The 19900-nt window shown below is 53.2% G+C and overlaps 1 protein-coding gene across 1 annotated transcript in view; it reads right to left on the bottom strand.

Moving 5' to 3' along the window:
- Window positions 1–548: 548 nt before the first annotated feature.
- LOC108919322 (E3 ubiquitin-protein ligase TRIM71-like) overlaps window positions 549–19900 on the bottom strand; it is a 35766-nt gene continuing 16414 nt past the window's right edge. The window contains exons 2-4 of the mRNA XM_029248372.1: window positions 16956–17123; window positions 11175–11309; window positions 549–7467 (exon numbers count right to left, since the gene is read on the bottom strand). Coding sequence (XP_029104205.1) covers window positions 6016–7467; window positions 11175–11309; window positions 16956–17123 — 1755 coding nt within the window. The 3' untranslated portion in view covers window positions 549–6015. The remainder of the gene's footprint in view (window positions 7468–11174; window positions 11310–16955; window positions 17124–19900) is intronic.

Here is a 19900-nt window from a genome sequence, read left to right as displayed (position 1 = left end):
AAAAAAATAGTGCAGGGTGTTTACACCTTTATTTCTACTTGCCACAATACATTAATGTAATCTGAGAAGCAGGGTTTTGCTGTAAAATCACACCATTAGCCATGAACCCTTTATATCAGCTAAGTTTCTCATTCAATGCAGCTTCTCTTAGAAGGGGAATTAAACACTGATCTGAACGTAAGATATTACTCCAAAAGTACTAACGCAAAGTGAAAGATTTTTCGCCAACAGTCATGATTCCCATGGTGCTCCATCTGACCTGGTGCCGACTGCACACTGGCTCCATTGTGCGAGCTGCACATTCATTTCCAGTCACTGACCTTGTGCCTGGCTGTAGACACAGCCCTCTCACCTTTGACCCCAAGATGTTAGGACATTTCCTGGCACCCATAGGGCCTGCAGGCCCATTTCACTGGCAGAGGGAAGGTTCCTAAAGGCAACTGGAGAGCATCTGCATGTGAGAACTGAACACACATGTACAAATCCATGATCCAAGAAATACAAGTTTATTTAAGAGTTTTAAAAAAAAAAAAATCAAACTGCATAGGAAATGTTTAAAGTCCATGTGAGACAACAGAAAAAGGCTGCAGGCAACTAAGTAAATATTATAGTCTCCTTTGCCATATTTAGACAGAAGACAACACCTACACTTCCTGCCAGTCTTGAGAGGTAGGAGGAGGAGGAGAGGTGGGGGGGGGGGGGGGGGGCCTCTGTGCAGCTTGAAGAACACAAAGCCCACCCTACATCCGCAACCTGCCATCCCCTCGCGCGCAACACCCCCTGAGGCTGGCAGTGGAAGGGTCACTGCAGCAGCCATCTAAACGGAGCCAGTCACTCAGAGCAGCTTTTCCTCATGGACTGTAGAGGAGGATTGATACATTCAAGAGGTTCCCGCTGGACTGAGGAACACACGCACCCACAGCGGCTGCCTCCAGGGCGGGGGGGGGGCGCGGAGCTCTGCTCAAGCACTGTGCATCACTTTCAGGGGGATCCTTTCCAAACCAAGTTACTGCCAATTTTTAGATGAATGCAACACAGCCGCTAACCATAAGAATGCAAATATTAGGATGGATCTATTAAGAGTCATTACTGACAACGGGCGAATCGATCGTGTAGGTCAGGACTGACTGCACAAATGAGGGAATCGCCACAATCACTCTGGTTTTACCACCAGGTTTGGCATCGCGCCCTAGGGGGATGTAGCTGCACTGGTTCTCTTCCAGCCTCAGCGCTCGAGCAGCTCGAAGCCCCGCTCTGTCCCTGTGAGCAGCCGCGTGGGTGTCACTGGAAAGCAGGAGACACAGTGACCTTTCCTAAAAAGTACATTCCAAAAGGGTCATCTGTGACTCCTCCGTCTGCGCTTCCGTCTCATTTGGTATTTAGATCTCAAATGAATGTGACAATGACCAAAAGATTTATAAAAATAACTAAAAAAAAAAAAAAATCGTGTAGAATTCAAAAACAGTAACATCATTCAGATTGAGAGGTAATGCGGTATATGCAAACACAAACACGAAAAAAGCACTACGTTTTCTGAGGTAAGAATCACTAAATCACTACGTTACACAACATCTCGTTGAAACGAGCGCCCAAAATCGAGGCTCTCGAAAGCTACCTGAGTTTCTTTTTTTCGCTCGTTTTCTTTTTTGAGATTATACAATCATTAAAAGAGGTCTAAGACCATGCACTTCTGAACTGGTACAATTTTTGGTAATTTAATATGGGGAGGGAGGCGGGGGCAAAGGAAAGGGCATGGACAACACAAAGGGGCTGTCAGGGCGCCAAGGGGTATCTTTATATATCCATACGAGCCACCTGTGACACGAGCTCACGGCAGCCACGTGCACAAGGAGCACGAAAAAGCAGCATTTCCGACTACCGGCCCCCGGCAAATACCATCCGAATGAAAGCACACCATAGCGAGAACACGTCAAACACGGACACGACCAAGAGCTTTTCGTCCCCATTCTCAGGTCACCAGCGGTTAATGGGTCTCAAGTCTAGTTGCTCTTCGTGCTTTTAGCCTTAAGGAGGTATCTCAACACGGCAGGACCTACGGGACAGTTTCTGCTTTGAGCGAGGCGGCGTAGCACAGTTGCACCATGAGCGCGGGAGTCTTTGGCAGTTTTCGGGAAGAGGGTCGTCCGGAGCGAGCGGACGGGGGAGCGGCGCCGAGCGGGAATCGCCGTCCTGCCGCCGCCGCCGCCTTTCAGGCGAATGGATTCCCGCCACGTGGGCGCGGGTGCGCGCAGCAGCACCGGGCCCTCGGTCGCCTCGCTTGGCTTCCGTGGAGACGACCTCTAAGAGCCAAAGGAAACCGTGTCCAGTAACCCGCGGACCAACACTTTTTTGGTACGTCACGATAAATACGCTCATTTTTCTCCCGCATCGACTTTTCCACACCAAGAGCACGCTTTCCTACGTAGGACTTTTTTAAAGCATGCAAGTGGTTCGAATATTAACTTTTTTCTCTTATAGAGTGAAGACCTAGGGATCTTAGAGAGACAATTCTTCCGCAAGCGAATTCCCACAGACGAATGCAGGTCCGACGCGCCGCCCAACGTGGGAGGCGGCAGCGTACCGTGTGAGTGGCGGTCAGCGGCTCTCGCAGCACGGCGCTCGCTGCCAAATGTTCGGCTCACGCTCAAAGTAAAATATTTTCCTCAACAGCTTCCAAGCTAATGCTAGGCTAACGCTATGCTCCTACCATCACTCCATTGAGGTTGAAGGATTTTGTGCTGAAAGTTGGGGTAAAAACCAAGTCCACTTGAGAACAAGGGAAGTGAAGATCTCTGCTGTTGCCACCCGAACTGAATAGATACGGGTGAAGGTTCGACGTGCGAGGGCAGGCCTGGTGCTCTCGAGCCATGGAGGTGCGCTGTGTGTGTGCGCGCGCGCCTGCCTGTGTGCTCACTTTTGCTTTAAGGACTTCAGTGTATTAACTCTGACTCTGCTCTTTCTTTCGGAAAATATTTCGCCAAGAGCGACGTGGCAAAATTATGGATAAACAAACCAACTAAGGCAGCTAAATTGAACAGAGGAGGGAAAGAAAGTGCGTATGCGCACGCACGCACGCACGGTGGCTCCAAGGCCTTGATGCGGAAGCCCTGAGCTCAAGGGCCCCTCCTTGCACCTGCCCCATCGAAGTGTGTGTTCAAAGCGCGTGAGCGAATCCCACGAACCCCGCCCGCAGCGGCTACATTTGGCACCGAATCCCCTTCGCCGGTGGCGTTTTTGGCACGGTTCTCCCGACGCACACCCGCCCATTTCCCTCGCAACTAAAGGCACGGGTCGCCCTGCACAACGGTGTTCCGGAAGCGTCGCCGTGCGGACGCTGACGTGTTCCGAGATGCCCAGGTGGACTCGGTGAGCTGTGTGAACAAACACCAGCAAAACAAAGGGAGTCCGCGAGAGGAGGAACACACACACACACACACACACACACACACACACACAGGTCACACATCACTTTGGTACTATGAGCCATTTTTGTCATCAACTGAAGCACGATCATCAAAACTTCGTCAGCGTCTCGCTACAGTAACCGGCTTTTCTTTTTCCTTAATAAATGGAATATCTGTCTAGCAAGGGCTTGAACACAAAGTTCTCTGAGATGCAGGAGAACATCAACAGCTCTGCAGAGACGGAGTGAACTGGACTGTGGGACGGTGCCGGGCTGCACCAAGAAAAGCCAACGCAGGAGGAAACGTTACGGTCACGTCAAAGAGGCTGAGAGAAAAGCGATTCCCGATAAATCCCACAAGGTCCGTCGGTTCCAAAACCCGCTCGCAGGCACCAGCTGCCGACCCCAGTTCGCTTCTCAGCGGCAGCTTCGCCCGACAGTCCAGCTGCACATCTATTTCCCAAGAACGATCCTGAATGCGGCGACAATCTATCGCGGGACAACCGCAGAAGAAAGGCAAACGCAGTTTTGGGCTCGATCAGATTCGCGTCCGATTTAACCGTTTGATCCTATTTCCGACACTAAGGGTGCGGGTGCAAAATGAGAAAAGAAACATTGTGGACTCAAGTGACGACATGTGGACGAGCGAAGAGCGGAGGACAGCGGCGGACGCTACGGACGCCACAGACGTCCGCCTTCCCGCGGTCGGTGTGACTGAGCTCCCGACTCTCCTGCACTCGTGCTCCTGTTTCGCCACCACTTCCACTGGACAAAGGACCTAAAAGCGAACCGGGTACAGGCATCGTAAGACGCACACGGGTCACGTTCATCTCACCCCGACGCACCGGACCGTCCTGCTGCCCGGTTTCCGCAGCAGCGGGTCTCGCCTTCTCTTCCGTTTAAAGCCAGACTACGTGGTTCTCTCTGATGTGGCACTGGGTTATACTCAAAAACTATTTTTAAAACACACACACACAGAGCAATGGTTAAAGATAGCGCGCTAGGATCCAATCCGATCTGAAGCGGGTCAATAAAGAAAAGCTCATCTTTGATTCTTTAGCGCACTCCCAACGAGACCTCGGTCACTCGCAAGTGTGTCTGGGCTTATCTGCAACCGCATGACCGCACGTTCCGAAACGGGTGACGTTTCAATAAACGGCAACGGACTCGGGCAGCGGTCCTGCGAGGTTTGGATTTGATCCGACTCCCCACGGCAAGGGGGAGAGTGCCTTCGATGGAGCGTCCACACGCAGTGGGCGGGGTGTCTCTCCAGCAGGTGAGTCCGGAGGCCCAGCAACCTAAACTTGTCCCCCCTTCGCGTCTCATTTGTCGCTTTTAACACTTTCGTAAAGGACTGGAAACCGTTGACTAGAATGGTGTCGGTGAGAAGGGGGAAAGAAACCCCCTTTACCCAAAATACCCTTTTTTTTGGTTCCAACTTCAGACGCCAAGATTTCCTTACAGAATAAAATTAAAATCCGGGCCCTAGACACTTCTCACATATTTCCATTTTTGGCTTTTACAAGATCCAATACCTTAATAGTTATTTTACGGACCGAGAAAAGTCTTAATATTCTTTGTGTGGGTAGAGGACCACTGATTTTACGATGTGAAAAACCTACTAAATCCAGTTTCACTACAAAAGAAGGGGAAAAAACCCTCAGAACATTTTGTCCTCCGATTTCTGCTCGATGCAGTTGGTCCCACTACAAACTAGGATGCAACTTTGATTAAATCCTATCCATTTGGCATCGTACAGGAGGAGGCGGCTCCCCCCTCTGCACCATCAAACCTCAAGAATAAACTGATCGCAAATGCTGGACATCAATAGAAATTTTAGAAAGAAAAAAAAAAAAAAAAAGATGGGGGGATAAGGGGAAGGGGCGGTTCGAGAAAACACAAAACACCGCCGGCAAACAACGGCAAATCAAAATTTCTTCCCGCACTTTTTTTTTTTTTTTTTATCCTGCACACAGAACCTTGGTATCCACCAAGCTTCGTCTCGCCAACATTCAGGAGTTGCTTAGTTGCTCAACGTGCACAGTGAAAACTAAACGGATCTGTGCAAAAAAAAAAAAAAAAAAGTAAATCAAATATCGTCTCTTTATCGTTCTCTTGCAAAAAAAAACAGAAAAAAGCACTGAGGTAGACTCTTCTTTGTAAAACTTTGTGGACTAAATCTCTGCACACCAAACACAAGTACATTCATATATGAGGAGTTACATGAGGTAGGCATGACGCAGAGTGGTGTACAATATTTGAAGAGTGTGAGAAATTTCCCTGAGACAATCAGTTGAGGAGGATTAAAGAGGCACATCAAGGTCGGCCCGACGGGACGCCGGTCTCTCCAAGTCGAAGGAAGGCCCGGTGCGTTTATGACACCCCGACGCGACGTTCTTCACTCGGGGTCGGAATTCCGGAACCGCCGCGTTTTACGTTCCGTTCACCGCGTCACTTTGCGAACGACGCCATAAGCGAAGCAAACGGACTTGCGTCGTGCACCAGCCCCCCCCAGTCCCCCCTCGAGCGTCCGGACTCTTGATGTGCTCTTTAAATTCTCCCGCGCTTATGTTTTTCCTTCCTCTCCCATTTTCCCATCCAGAGCATGTTGGTCAGAACTTGAGGATGCGGTTATTTCCAAAGTCCACGACAACGATCACTCCGTCGGGCATCACGGCTATCCCCGAAGGGCGGTCCATCTGCCCGAAGCCGCTTCCTTGAGTCCCGAACTTGCATAAGAAGTTGCCGTTGGGCTCAAACACCTGGACGCGATGGTTGCGAGAGTCGGCGACGATGATGCGGTTCTCTTGGTCGACGGCGACGCCCTGCGGACGCAGGAATTGCCCGTTGCCCGTTCCCTCGGAGCCCAGGAAGCGAGCCGACTGGCAGTCTGGCCGGATTACCAGCAGCCGGTGGTTATTGAAATCTGTCACGACCAGGTGGTCCTCGTGGTTGAAGGCCACGCCCCTCGGAGAATCAAAATGCTTCCAGAGAGCGCCCTCGAAGCCGTACTTGTTCAGGAACGTGCCGTCGGGCCCGAAGAGCTGAACGCGGTGGTTGCGGGTGTCAGAGACCAGGATCTTGCCCTCAGAGTTGACCGCCACGTCCCAGGGGTAGTTGAACTGCCCGTTCTTGGTTCCCTTCTCGCCGAACTTCAGGAGGAACTGTCCTTCGAAAGTGAAAATCTGAATGCGGTGATTGTCCTTGTCAGCCACGATGATCCTCCTCTGGCTGTCGCACGCCACGCCGGCGGGGCGGTCAAACTGCCCGGGTCGCGAGCCCAACGCGCCGAACTTGTGGTGGAACGTGCCACAGGGCTTGAACACCTGGATGCGGTTGTTGCTGCGGTCAGCCACCACGACGTAGCCTTCCTTGTCCACGCCGACGCCCCAGGGTCGGCACAGCTGGCCGTCACCGTCCCCCTCTCCGCCGAAGGAGGCCACGGGCATGCCGACCGACTGGTAGCTGCGGCCTGACTTGACGAGCACCTTGAAGGGGCTGCCCTCCACGTGTTGGTTGCTCACGAGCGCCGAAACGAGGTGCTCCCCTTCCGCTTTAGGCAGGTAAGTCACGGTGTACGTGCCGTTCTGGTGGTCGAGCACGTCGGCCGGGGTCACGTTCCCGTCCGGGCCCATGACCGCCGCCGAGACCGCGTCTCCCCCGGAGAGCCGCGGCTCCCCGTCGTGGTCATAGCCGACCACGGTGAAGGAGGCAGGCTTGCCCTTGAGTGCCCCCCGCAGCCCCTCCCCCGACGCCTTGGTGACAGGCGCGAAGGCACCGCTGCTGACCAGACCCATGGACTTGATGGCGATGAGGAGGGCCTGGTCTGGTGGCGTGAACATGAGGCGGTCATCCTCCTGGGGCTGCAGCATGCCCCTAAGGGCCTTCAGCTCCTGGATCTGCGTGAGCATGCGCTCGCGGGCCAGAAGGATGTCCATGTTGCGACCCTCCTCCAGGACCTGCTGCACCGCCGCGATAGTCCCGTCCAGCTTGCTGAGGTTCTGGTGAAGCTTCTCCACTTGCAGGTACAAGGACTTGGCCTTCACCTGCCGGATCTTCTCCACCTGCAAGGGCGCATCGCGCAGGAAGACAGAACAGGAAGAGCGAGTCAGAGGAAGTCGAGGTCGTCTGTAAGCCAGGGGCGCGTAACCTTTTCAGGCCAAGGGTTGCAAACGGTGCCGACGGCCACGCGCACAAATTCAAGGAAGCGACATGCTATTAAATATGTATATTAAACGTCTACGTCGGAAAATTAGTTTACCGCATTTTTTTGCGGTACAGTGTGTCACGGGATAAGCCGCACGTAGTCCTCGAGGCAACAAGACACCACTTTCCATTTGCACACATTTATTCATACAAACCCGTTCGTATCTATTCATATTCCCACCCTGACGAGAGGCAGAACCGGTTTCCAAGAACACATGCGGGCGAGAGCAGCAGGTCAGTCTAGCAAACTTCCCACGAAGCCCAACCCCCCTCAATCTCTCTCTCTCACACACACACACACACACACACTGCTCCTTTCTTGCACACACAAAGGCAGGCAGCGAAGTGCCCTTTCACGCTAATCTTTTGCGCATCGTATCAAATTCACAGTGACGCTCTTGACATTTAAAACCTTTGGCAACTTCCTTTGACTACCAGATTAGGGGGATGATCCCTGCCCCCCCCCCCCACTCCCCCACCCACCACGTCTGCCCGTCGCTGCAACGGCGGCCCGATGGGGCCGCACGGAACACCCTTCTCCCTGCCGGACACACTCCCGCGATGTGCCTCCTACCTGTTAAGTGAATTATACACGCCGGACGCTTGCATTAATAGAGGGGTCTGAATGGGGACCCCCCCCCCCCCACCCCAACCCCCGTGGCCTTAACAGCATTAGCAGGCAGATGCATTGGTTGCCATAGTCGCATTATTCGGATTAATATTGTTAAAGCGATCTCCCCGGGGTCGTCGTGCAGCATCTGCGGTCACTTACCGCTTGCACAGAACCGTGTCTTTTTAAACCAATTAAGGATTACCAGCATGAAAGGGAACGACCCCCCTCCCCACCGGAAAAAAAAAAAAATTAAAAAAAAGGTCGGAGGAAGGAAGCTTTAAAATGTAGTTTGATGATCTTTCCGGCAGCCAAAGGAAGTAGGGCTTTGAACAGGCGCAGCGGTTTGCCCGTCCTGAAATTTACGCCGTGAACGCCGAGGTGCCGAGAAAAGCCGGGAAAAAAGGCAGCGGGCCCCGGCACCGATGGGCCACGCCGTCTCCGGACAACTCCGAACCCAACTTTCTAGTCCGCAGCGAGGACTAAACGCTCACATTTACTCAGTTACCTGATGCTGTTCCCAAAACAACTGAAAAGAAGCTACACGCAATTATTCACCCATTTATACAGCTGGGTAATTTTACTGGAGTAATTTGGGGCGAGTACCTTGCTCGAGGGTGGGAATCGAACCCGTGACCTTCGGGCCCGCAGGCAGTAGCTGTAACCACTAAGCTACCAGGTGCCGAACAAAATTTGACGAGACGTGTTGATTTTTAGCCTTGCGTGACATCTTTTTCCTGCCGTCTCTCGAAAATGTGTCCCAATTGTGGCGTGAACACCGTGACACTAATACCAGTGTTACATCAGGACAAAAACAGGAAACTATGTGCAAAGGGCAGCTGTTCTACTTCCTGGTTTTGTTGCGTGCGACGTCTCCTCGTGTTCTGCTCGAGGTCCCCGTGCCAGAACCGTCAACCCCGCTGTCTAACTGGATGGGAAACGCACAAAGTTTTTAAAGAGCTTCTCGTAAAGGGGACACAGCAAGGCGGCTCCTGCGCAGACAGCGCCCTCGTAATTTTGTCAGCTCCTCCAGCTTCGAAGTCCCTGCTGCGGATGCCGAACACGATGATGTGGAGGGCCGCAGCTCTAACCACGGTAATGCCCCCCCCGCTGTCCCATGTCCTTTTACACTGGCGCAGGACTCACTGCTCAAAGAACCGGCCCTTTAACTGCGCGCATCACACGTGCGACAGCATCGCGGCGAGACGTCCGTCAATTTAACGCGCTGGGGGTGGAACGGCCCCGGGTTCGAACCCGCGGGCTCTCCAACCGGCAGCAGTGGGGAAGCGCGGCGAGGTCGCTGCGACCGCAGCATCGCGCAGCATCAGCAACTCCGACGGTGACGTAGAGCATGTCGACTTTTGGCACAACCAGTTTCTTCTACGGGACACGCGTTACACGTCTGTACTTTCGTATGTAATTACGTGTATAACGTAATTACACTAATGCACTCATTGTACTTTTCTTTGCAAAAAAGTGCTAAATGAATGAATGTAAACATATGTAATGTGTATCCTGGGTATCTGTGTGTCCTCTACTGATTAAAACATTTTTTGGCGGGGAGGGGGGTGTTTTTAAAGGGAACATTCGCCAAAATCGGGGGGAGGGGGGTGCAGTGGTGCAGCGGGTTGGACCGAGTCCTGCTCTCCGGTGGGTCTGGGGTTCGAGTCCCGCTTGGGGTGCCTTGCGATGGACTGGCGTCCCGTCCTGGGTGTGTCCCCTCCCCCTCCGGCCTTACGCCCTGTGTTGCCAGGTTAGGCACCGGTTCGCTGTGACCCGTTTGGGACGTGTGTGTGTCCCCGTGCATGTGCGCATGTGTATTTGCCAAAACCAGGCGCTGGAACGGAAACCGAGGTCTGGCGACTTCAAGCACACGCCTGCTTGGTGTAAAAAGGGGGCCTGAAGGGACAAGTGTTGCAGTCATCGTTTTGCAATTGTGTTTATTTTTAGCAAACACTGTGTTCCAAAGTGACGCACTAAGACCAACGTTGAGCCGAACGGCGACTTAGAGCGCGACACACGCCGCTAGATGGCCGACAGTCATTCGCACTTCCGTACAGTAGAGCAGCGCGACTCAAGCGCACGAAACGCAATCCAGAGTCCCCACTTCACAGGAAACGCATCTTCGCACAGTGGGAAGAAACCAGAGCATGCAAACAAAACCCACGCTAACAATGAGAGGACATTATAAAAGCGTACACGGTCCGAGCCAGTTTCACACCCACAGCCTAGGCGCTGCCAGGCACCGGCTCTACTTGCTGCGCCACTGCATAATTAGCGATTCGGCGCTCGCTTACAGCAAAGATCAGGGATTCGTGGGATCCAAGCCTTTAATAAGTGCGAAAGGAGCCGAGTGTTCCGCGCCGCGGTCGAGGAGGGCGCCCGTTGGCAGAAGGGACGGTCGGAGACCCCCCAGCGCGAGGGGATATACCGCCGACACACCCTTCGCACCAACCCAGCAGCACCATTGAGAATCGAGAACAAAGTGTTGAAAACACCCGTTATATTTATTCATTTATCTGGCACTTCTCCCCAAAGCGACTTAGGACGTTAAACTACTTGCGATTATTTACCCATTTATAGAGCAGGGTAATTTTACCGGCGCGATTTAGGGTAAGTACCTTGCTCAAGGGTACTACAGCCGAGGTGGGATTCAAACCACCAACCTTTGGATCCGAAGGCCCCAACCACTATGCCACCAGCCGCCCCTGCAATTAGCAAGTGCCAGCAGTCCTGTACACAAACACAAACACACAGAGTGGCAAGATAAAAAGGATGTAGCACTTATGCATCCCACGAAAGCGCCGTTCCCTTCTGCGGAGTGACTTCCGCATTTCCTCTCCCTAAATCAAAGGGGAACGGTCACGGCGGTCACCGAGGAGGGACCGAGCAAGCAAACCATGATGAGCGAGCGAGCGAGAGCATCGCGGAAGCTGGGGGACGAACGGCACTCACCTTCCACAGCAGCTCACACTCGCGCTCCTCCAGTGCCTTCCGGTACCGCAGTGCCACAGCCTTCACCTCCGTCTGCACCACTTTGGCCTTGATCTCCACCTGCTCGGCAATGGCCTGTACCTTCTCCATGCTCAGCTGCCATGTGCATACGTTTGTGGGGGGGGGGGGGAAGAGGGAGAGAGCATTAAGACAATGACACGGTGGGACCAAACACATGGACGATGCTGCTGATGGGGACTAAACTCATCTCGAAACCAACCTTTTCTTTTACATTACAAGATGCTTTTCTCTATTAAACTATTTACCCATTTATACAACTGGGTAAATTTTACCGGAGCAATTCAGGGTATGCACCTTGCTCAAGGGTACGACAGCAGGAGGTGGGATCGGAACCTGGGCTCCCCCCCCCCCCCCCCCGAGTCCAAAGGCAGCGTCTTTAACCACTGCGCCACCTGCTGCCCGTCTGCAGTTCACTGCATTCCAACTTCTCACGGTTGCCGTGACAATAAGGCTTCGAGGGCAAATTCCAAAGTAGTGCGTGGGATCCAAAAGCAGAGCGAACCCGGTGCGGTTCGGCTCATTCTTTAGCGCTATAGTCCCCCTCTGGAGCGTGAAAGCATTCGCTTGACATTTTAATTCATGAGAGCGCCATTCCAGGGCCAATTCAGAGGCCATTGTGGGCAAACCCGCTTTTCTTCGGGTTAGGCCTGGTCCGCGAAGCTCCGCGGACCGCGGGGACCACGCCGGCGTCGGGGCCTCCATTGTGAGGCCAGCGAGCCGCCCGACCGGAGGGGTCGCGACACCCGACCCCTGCATAAACACGGCCCCGGGCAAACAAAAGCTGGGGAGGAGCCTTTCTTATCGGGAGCGGCCATTCGAAGGCGGGTCGCGGGGGGGAGGGGGGGGTCAAGAAAGGAGGGGGCTGGGCGACCTTTAGACGGAAACGAGTCGCGGCCGCCGCCGGCAAGGAGGGAACGCGAGACGTGCGAGACGTGCAGTAAATGACACGAGGGCGGCGCCGAGGGCGAGATCCGGCGCCGCCGCAAACGACACCGACTCGCAGGCCCGGCTGTACCGAAGAGGCAACTTCTGAATAAACGGCCACGTCCACGTAACCTCGAGAGTGACGCGTTCCTCCAGCCGGAGCTTTTCTCCAAAGCGGCCGAGAGTCGCTCTCGACACAGCTGGCTAATTTTACTGGAGCAACGCAGGGGAAGTACCTTGCTCAAGGGTACTACAAGCAGGAGGTGGGATTCGAACCGCAGCCCGCTCCGAGCGCCGCGGCCCCCGACGGAGCGGGCCGAGCGGAGAAGCTTCGCCGAGAGCGGGAAAAGAACGTCGGAAAGGGAGGCCGGCAGACCGGCGGATGGAGCGGGGCTGAAGGAGGTTTGCGGGCCCGTGGGTCACAAGTTCAGGGTCAAAGGTCATGCGAGATAATGCTTTGGAAGGAGGAAACTTACCAAGAGGCAACTGAGAAGGCAGTATGTTTAAATATAGGCAGGGTTACTCTCAGGAGACTAACGAAAGAGCAAACACACACACACACACAGAGAGAGAGAGAGAGAGAGAGAGAGAGAGAGAGAGAGAGAGGGGACATGGCATCTGGGCAGGGGTGAGTTCACTCAAAAATGTTTGTCGTTCAAACATGAACCCGACGGACCGCAGTTACAACACCACACGGCTACAGAGGGCTTTGAGCTCGGCTCTCGAAGGTCACAAGCGGGCGTTCAGAAGCGGCCCTTTTCGGCAGCGCTCTGTGTGTGACCGGAGCGCAGTGCACTTCCGACGGCCTCGGGTGGTCCTGAAGCTCCTCTTCCATCCCCTCCTTGTGCCTAAATATGCTCACTTACTCTTTCAGCTGATGCTCGTCTCCAAAGCCACTTACACTGATTCACAAAGCGGCATAATTTTTTTTTTTTTTTTTTTTTACTGGATCAATTTTAGGCCAAGCACCTTTTTTCAAGGGCACCACAGCAAGAGGTGGAATTTGAACCTGTCCCCCCCGGGCGGTAGGTGGCAGTTCTAACCCTTACAGTACCGGCTGCCCGTGGTAAATTCAGCACTTGGATTCATTATACTTGCATAATGAGAATAAAGGTGATGTGAATTATTATTTCTCATGTTTAATTGGGGGGTACAGTGGCGCAGTGGGTTTGACCGGGTCCTGCTCTATGGTGGGTCTGGGGTTCGAGTCCCGCTTGGGGTGCCCTGCAATGGACTGGCATCCCGTCCAGGGTGTGTCCCCTCCCCCTCCAGCCTTGCGCCCTGCGTTGCCGGGTTAGGCTCCGGCTCCCCGCAACCCTGTATGGGACAAGCGGTTTCAGACAATGTGTCTCATGTTTAATTGCTGCATAAACGGGCACCTGCATAGCGGCCACAGCTGCTGCCTTTGGACCCAAAGGTCACGGGTTCGAATCTCACCTCTGGCTGCGGTAGCCTTGAGCAAAGTACTTACCCTAAATCGCTCCAGTGAAATGACCCGGCTGTATAAATGGGTAAATAATATTCAGCAGATTGGCACTAATTCGCTTTGGAGAAAAGCGCGAGATAAATGAATAAATGTACGACGTAAACTGGCAAATTGTCACGAGCACTTTTAAGGAATAAATGTTGCGTGGTGCTGCAACCCAGTGCAATTTCTCTCTGGGATTAACGAAGCTCATTCATCCACTCATTCATTCACTGGCAAACACGACAGGGGAAGACGGCGACAAGTAAGAAGCCAAGGCAGTAACCCTGACAACGGTAACCGTGGGAATGAGGCGTCCCCCTCGGAGCCCGGGGCGGACCCAGGAGCGCGTTCTGCTGTCGCGCCACTGGTGCGTACCTACAAGGCCGTTGACTCGGCGACCGACGGGACCACCCGAAGCGCTCTGTGGGGGAAGGGTGAGGTTTCCTTCAGGGTCCGTTTAAACCACGACTAACTTTTCTTTTCCACGGCAAGGGGCGATTAACACCCAAGGTCGAATCATTTGGAGTGTGGGAGGAAACCAGAGCATCAAAAGACTTACACTCCTAGATACACTACTTACAACGGGTCACTCATCCATACATCAGTGGAACACACACACACACACACAGTCATTCACACACTACGGGTGAATGTAAAGAGCAAATAAAGTTGGGTTCTACTGTACAAACCGATACGTTAGAGGAAAGGAAGACACTAGAAGCAGCAAATGAACCGGTGCTCTGGATTAAAGGATTCGGCTACGTCTCATATTTCGCACCCTTAACATCTAACCATGATGGAATTGGACACAACTTGGTCATTATTTTTACTCTACCAATTCCGTAAATGCGCTCTGGTAATTCTATAGAGTGCCAAACGGACATCATACGTCAATAAATGAAACACGGTACCACCAGGAGGCAACGGGGGGGTATTAACACTGTTGTAGGAAACACATGCGGGAGCTGACTCTGAAAGATGTGTAATTGTAACCCCCCCCACCCCACCCCGCGCGCACGCACGCACGCACCAAATTTCACAGCTCTTCGAAAATTAGGGTTGCGCCTTTTGGGAATTTTCTTCCCTTTATGTCTGACATTGAGTGTACCGTCACTTTAATCACGGCACGCCCTCGCACTTTGTGGGTGTGAATCATATACGCCAATTCATCTAAGTTTGATTTTTTCCCCCCCAAAACCACCTATGATGATTAAAAAAAAGTTAAATTTTAAGTCCTATTTTTTAAACTTCTAGTTTCAAACAAAAACCCTCAGCGGATCCAGTGACCAATCCGTTGGGTTCGACTGCCTTATACCCAGTTGGCGACAAGTATCGAGCAGACGTGCTAAGACGTAGAGCGCGACGCCGTACGCCGGGGAGCACCTGTACCCAGGAGGCATCGCCGAATCGCGCGGGACCTCAGTGTGCGTTTCAAACGGCCGACGACGAAACGCGAGACGCCCGTCGCCGCTAAACATTTCCTACGCAAAACGTGGAGCGCGGCCTGAACGCGCCGCACAACTCTTTCGTCCTGGATGTGACTGAAAGAACGCGTTCCGTAGGAAACGCAGAACTGGATGAGCAGCTGAAAGAGACACGATTCGGCAGCGATAAAGACGACAGCAAGGATCTTGTGGGGGGGGGGGTGTAAAAGCGTCCTGCCGTGACACTTTTCTCCTCAATGTTCTACCATCGGAAAAAGTTCCCCCCACGCGTTAACTGCCACCCCTCACCCCACACCCCTCTGCTTCACAGCTGGGTGTCTCTTATCCGCTCGCCTTGCCCACCCCGGCCTACCCCCACCCCCTTTATTTGACCAGGACAAATGGGCACTTGGCAGTGTCCCTTCACACACACCCTCTCTCCTTTGAAGTGGGAGGGCGACCAAAACACTTCCTCTGTGTTACCGCCCATCCATCAGGATGCTGGGGGAGGGGCGAGGGGGGGGGCTGTCAGGCCGCACAGCAGGGATCCCCCTTTCTCCGAGATGGGGCAGGGGGAGAGGTGACAGCCGGAGCCATTTGAAAATCACCTCATTTGCAAACAGTTCCATTCAAGGCTCTACCATTGTCTCTGAAGTATATCCCCCCCCCCCACACACACACACACACACACACACACACACACACACACCCCTTTTCACACATTAGCGACTTCTTGTCCTTGCTCTCCACTAAAACACAAGGTAGAAGCCTGCAGGTCCTTCTCGATTCTTGCGGTCCACGCACACACTGCCTACTCTGTACAACAGAAAAACAAATAGTAAGAAAAATTACGGTTAAGGGACAGTGCACTTTGCTCCCGCTAAAAATCTGTCACAAACCTTTAACCATGCTCAGTGTATTTTAGAAATTTTTAAAAGGAAGTTTGAACAGCCTACGTTCACATTTTACATTGATTCCATTAGCTGACCGAGCTTGTCCAGAACATTACATTTATTTATTTATCAGATGCGTTTCTCTAAAGTGACTCCCAATGAACTCTATGTAGTGTTATCAGGCCACACACCTTATTCACCGCGGTGACTTGCGCCGCCGGATACACTACTTACACCCACCATCCATACATGAGCGGAACACACACTGTGTCACTCGCACACTATGGGGAACCTGAGCAGCACGTCTTTGGACTTTGGGAGGAAACCAGAGCACCTGGAAGAAACCCACTCGGATACGGGGAGAACGTGCAAACTTCACACAGACTGAGCGGGGATCGAACCCGTGTCCTCTCACACCACCCGGGCGCTCTGAGACATTGTGACCAAGTCAAGAGACACTGTGCCACCCATTTACCTATTTAAACAGCTGGGTAATTTTACTGGAGCAACTTAGGGTAAGTACCTTGCTCAAGGGTACTACAGCTGGAGGTGGGATTCAAACGGTCGCCTTTCGGTCCAAAGGCAGCAGCTCTAACCACTACGCTACCATCTGTCCCAACATCGCTGTACTATTAACCCTTATCCCCCGTAATTCTTTGTTTTCCTGACACCTTCTAGCTTTTCCTTAAAAGGAAACTTTCACCTTAGCAGCTCGACGTGGTCAAAAGAGTAACCTATACTTTCGACGTAGTAAAAACGGCGCGCTCCGTGGTAGCCGTCGACAATCGAGCGCGGTCACACTCTCCATTCCGCACGCGTACGTTCCAGAGAGAGGGGTCCGACCCCAAACGGTGGATGAAGCGACGGGCCGCGGAGCGTGTTGCGCAACGGGAAGACGGGAGAACCTACGCGCGTTCGTTCCCTCCGCAGCCTTCCCGGAACCGTAGGCTGAGAACGCGACGCCCCGCTCCGGGAGGTAACCCTCACGCACCTCCGCGGCTCCAGCACCCACCTGCACGGCCTGCCTCCCCTGCTGCGCGTCGGCCAGCAGCTGCACGGTGACGGCCCGCGAGTCCTGCAGAGCCTCCTGGAGGTAGATGAAGCTGTGGCCCATGTGGCGGCCCACGCTGCACTCGCGGCAGATGGGCACGGAGCAGGTGTCGCAGAAGAAGCGGAACATCTGGGGGAAGAAAGAGACGAGCGTCAGCGTCGCCAGGGACTCCGAGCCCAAAGGCAGCTAGGTGTTCCCGCCGGAGATGCTTATACGGGAGTCCTCCGCTCGCGTCGAGTTCTCCTCCTAAAACCCCCCCATGACGCATTACAGACCCTAAGGAGATGCAAACATCAACGTGTTCGAACGCTACATTGTATAACAGGGCTTCCTTTCTTATATTTTCGTGGCGCACTATTGCTTTTACTGTCATTTCTACATCTCTTTTCCTTTGCTTTTTCTTTCCAGCACCACGATGTTCTCACACAGCGGATGGAGCGCTCGTCCTTAAACGTCACGACTCGACACCGGGACTCGGAAATAATACGCGTTCCGTCATCCGTTACATTCGCTCAATCGGGATGTCGGGTCGCAATGAATTTTAGAGTCACCGATTTCAGACTGGAAAACGGTTACTGGTAACAACCGTTACGTCCTCTTCGGGACGTTTGGTTACTCGGGATCGTTGCAGGCGATACGGAGCACCGCCCCACCCCCCACGGTGCACATCACCGTCCAATTGAGATATTATTGGCACTCCGTTCGAAAACACGGCAGCGAGGGCATCGTAACGGCGGGAAAAATCAATGGGCCGATCGATGCGCGAAGCGACGGCCTTGGTTACAATTAGCATCGCAACAAAGAGATTCATTAGGGCTGGAAACGAGGGGGTCGCCTTACAGCGAACTGCTTCCCAAGGGCGGCAGGGAGCCAGGAGGAAGCGTGTTGGGGCCTCCGGGCCACGTTACAGCGCGCTCCTTTGGTTTTTAGTCAAAATGACGCAAGGAGGAGAACGACCTTCGCTTAAATGCTCTCGGGAAAGTGAAAGTTGCGCACCGACCAAACCGAAGTGTCTCGTCTGGTCTCCTCTGAACCAGCCCTACCTGGCACGCAAAGATAAGCCTCCGATGAATGTGGCGGCCCAGCTGCAGATGATTCGGACCGGCGTCCCCGTGGGCCGCGGTAAAGAACCACACGGAGGGGCCCGTGCCCGCTCCGCTAAGCGTCACGTGACAAAGGTGAACCGATCGAAAACTACACCTCAAGAACCATAAAAGGGAAAAAAGCAGTGGAATGATCTCCCACCGTCCCTCAGAGCTGCTGAATCCTTCCCAACATTCAAGAAGAGTCTTATAACCCCTCTTCTAAACCTGCATCTCTCACAACCACCTTTTCAGTTCCCATCAGCTTTACACATCAGCTACTCCAGTAACGTGTGCTGGCAAAACAGAGGTATTGACAAATTTACCACGCTTCCGCGATCGTCGGTCGGCACATATAACTCCACGGCTGTTGCCGAAATGCACTTTTGTTTACTCTCGAGATGTACGTGGCTTTGGGAAGAAAGCGTCTGCCGCACACGTAAACGTGAATGTGAACATCCCGACGGCGGGCGGCGCAAAAGCGCTCGGCTAAAGGACGACACCCATTCGAGAACATTTCCCGGTGGCCACACGCGAAAGCATCAGGAGGACATTGGAAATCAATGGACGGCTTCCCAGGACACCCCTGATCTAATGACAAGGAAGTCGTGGCCACAGTCCAACCCCCCCCCCCGAAACACCGCCCTCGGAGCTCCCCCATCAATTCTCCACTGCCCCGCACATCTTAAATTCCAGGTTTAGACAGGAACAAAGGCGCGGCTGCCGAGGGGGTGGGACTGCGCCGAAAGGACACCGTGGAGGACGCTGGCTTGGCCCACGGTCGACGGTCCTTTGCTTTTTCCTTTTCTGCTACACCACCCCTGCAGCACATGAGAACGGCAACACATACGGCAAGAGGCTATCGCCACTCGCCCCACGCACCACAGATGACCGAACGTCCTCTCGCACCACAAACGCGACGGTCACGCAAGAACAGCAGCGATTTATCAATTCCGCTGGACCCGCGAGCTCCCAAAACGTCCAGTTACCGAGATTAAAAACCCAACCCTCTGAGCAAGCGCGGCACAGTACGCCCCACCAGGGCAGCGCGACGACGTACCGAACAAGCCGCGCGAACGCTGGACACGCTTCCGCGAATAAGAGCGTCGGTCTTGTACTGTAGCATTAAATGACGAGAGGAATTGTTTTCCAGATAAAGGAAGTTCCGGCTGAATTAACAACGGATGAACTGAAGGTGCGGACGTAAAACGCATGACCGTAGACTTTCACGTTGACCTGCAGCGACACCGCGGTCGACCGCTGCGACTCACCGGCATCATACGGGACGCGGTGCAGGGCGAAAGACCGAAAGGCGCTCGGAGCCTGCCGGGTGTCCTTAGACAAACGGCACCTCGGCCGTGAGCACGTTCGGAGGACAAGCAGGTGGAACCGAGAAACCTACTGTACATTCCAGCTTTTTATTACCGACCTGTTAGGGAATTCCGTCCCAGACACTTCGTCGTAAATCGATTTTAAAACTCATTTGTGTAGCACCATATTTTATCATTCATTTTTTTTTATTATACATTTACTTTTCTCAAGCATGAATTACAATCTTATCGTTTCTAGTCTTTTTACCAGACTGATTTACCCATTTATATACATCTGGGTAATATTCACTGCATCCATTCAGGGTAAGTACCTTCAAAGGTCCTACAGCAGGAGGTGGAATTCGAACCTGGATCCTAGCAGCTCTAACCACCAAGACGTCAACTGGCTCTTTACTATGTAAATGTTCATATGTAGTTATTTTTGTTCGCGTGGATTTTTTTTAAGCTACAAGTAACTCCGGCTCACGGGCTCCCCGAAGGTACAGCAACGGCC

This window comes from Scleropages formosus, chromosome 23 (assembly GCF_900964775.1).
Source record: "Scleropages formosus chromosome 23, fSclFor1.1, whole genome shotgun sequence".
NCBI lineage: Eukaryota > Metazoa > Chordata > Actinopteri > Osteoglossiformes > Osteoglossidae > Scleropages > Scleropages formosus.
This window is presented reverse-complemented; position numbering and strand designations above follow the sequence as displayed.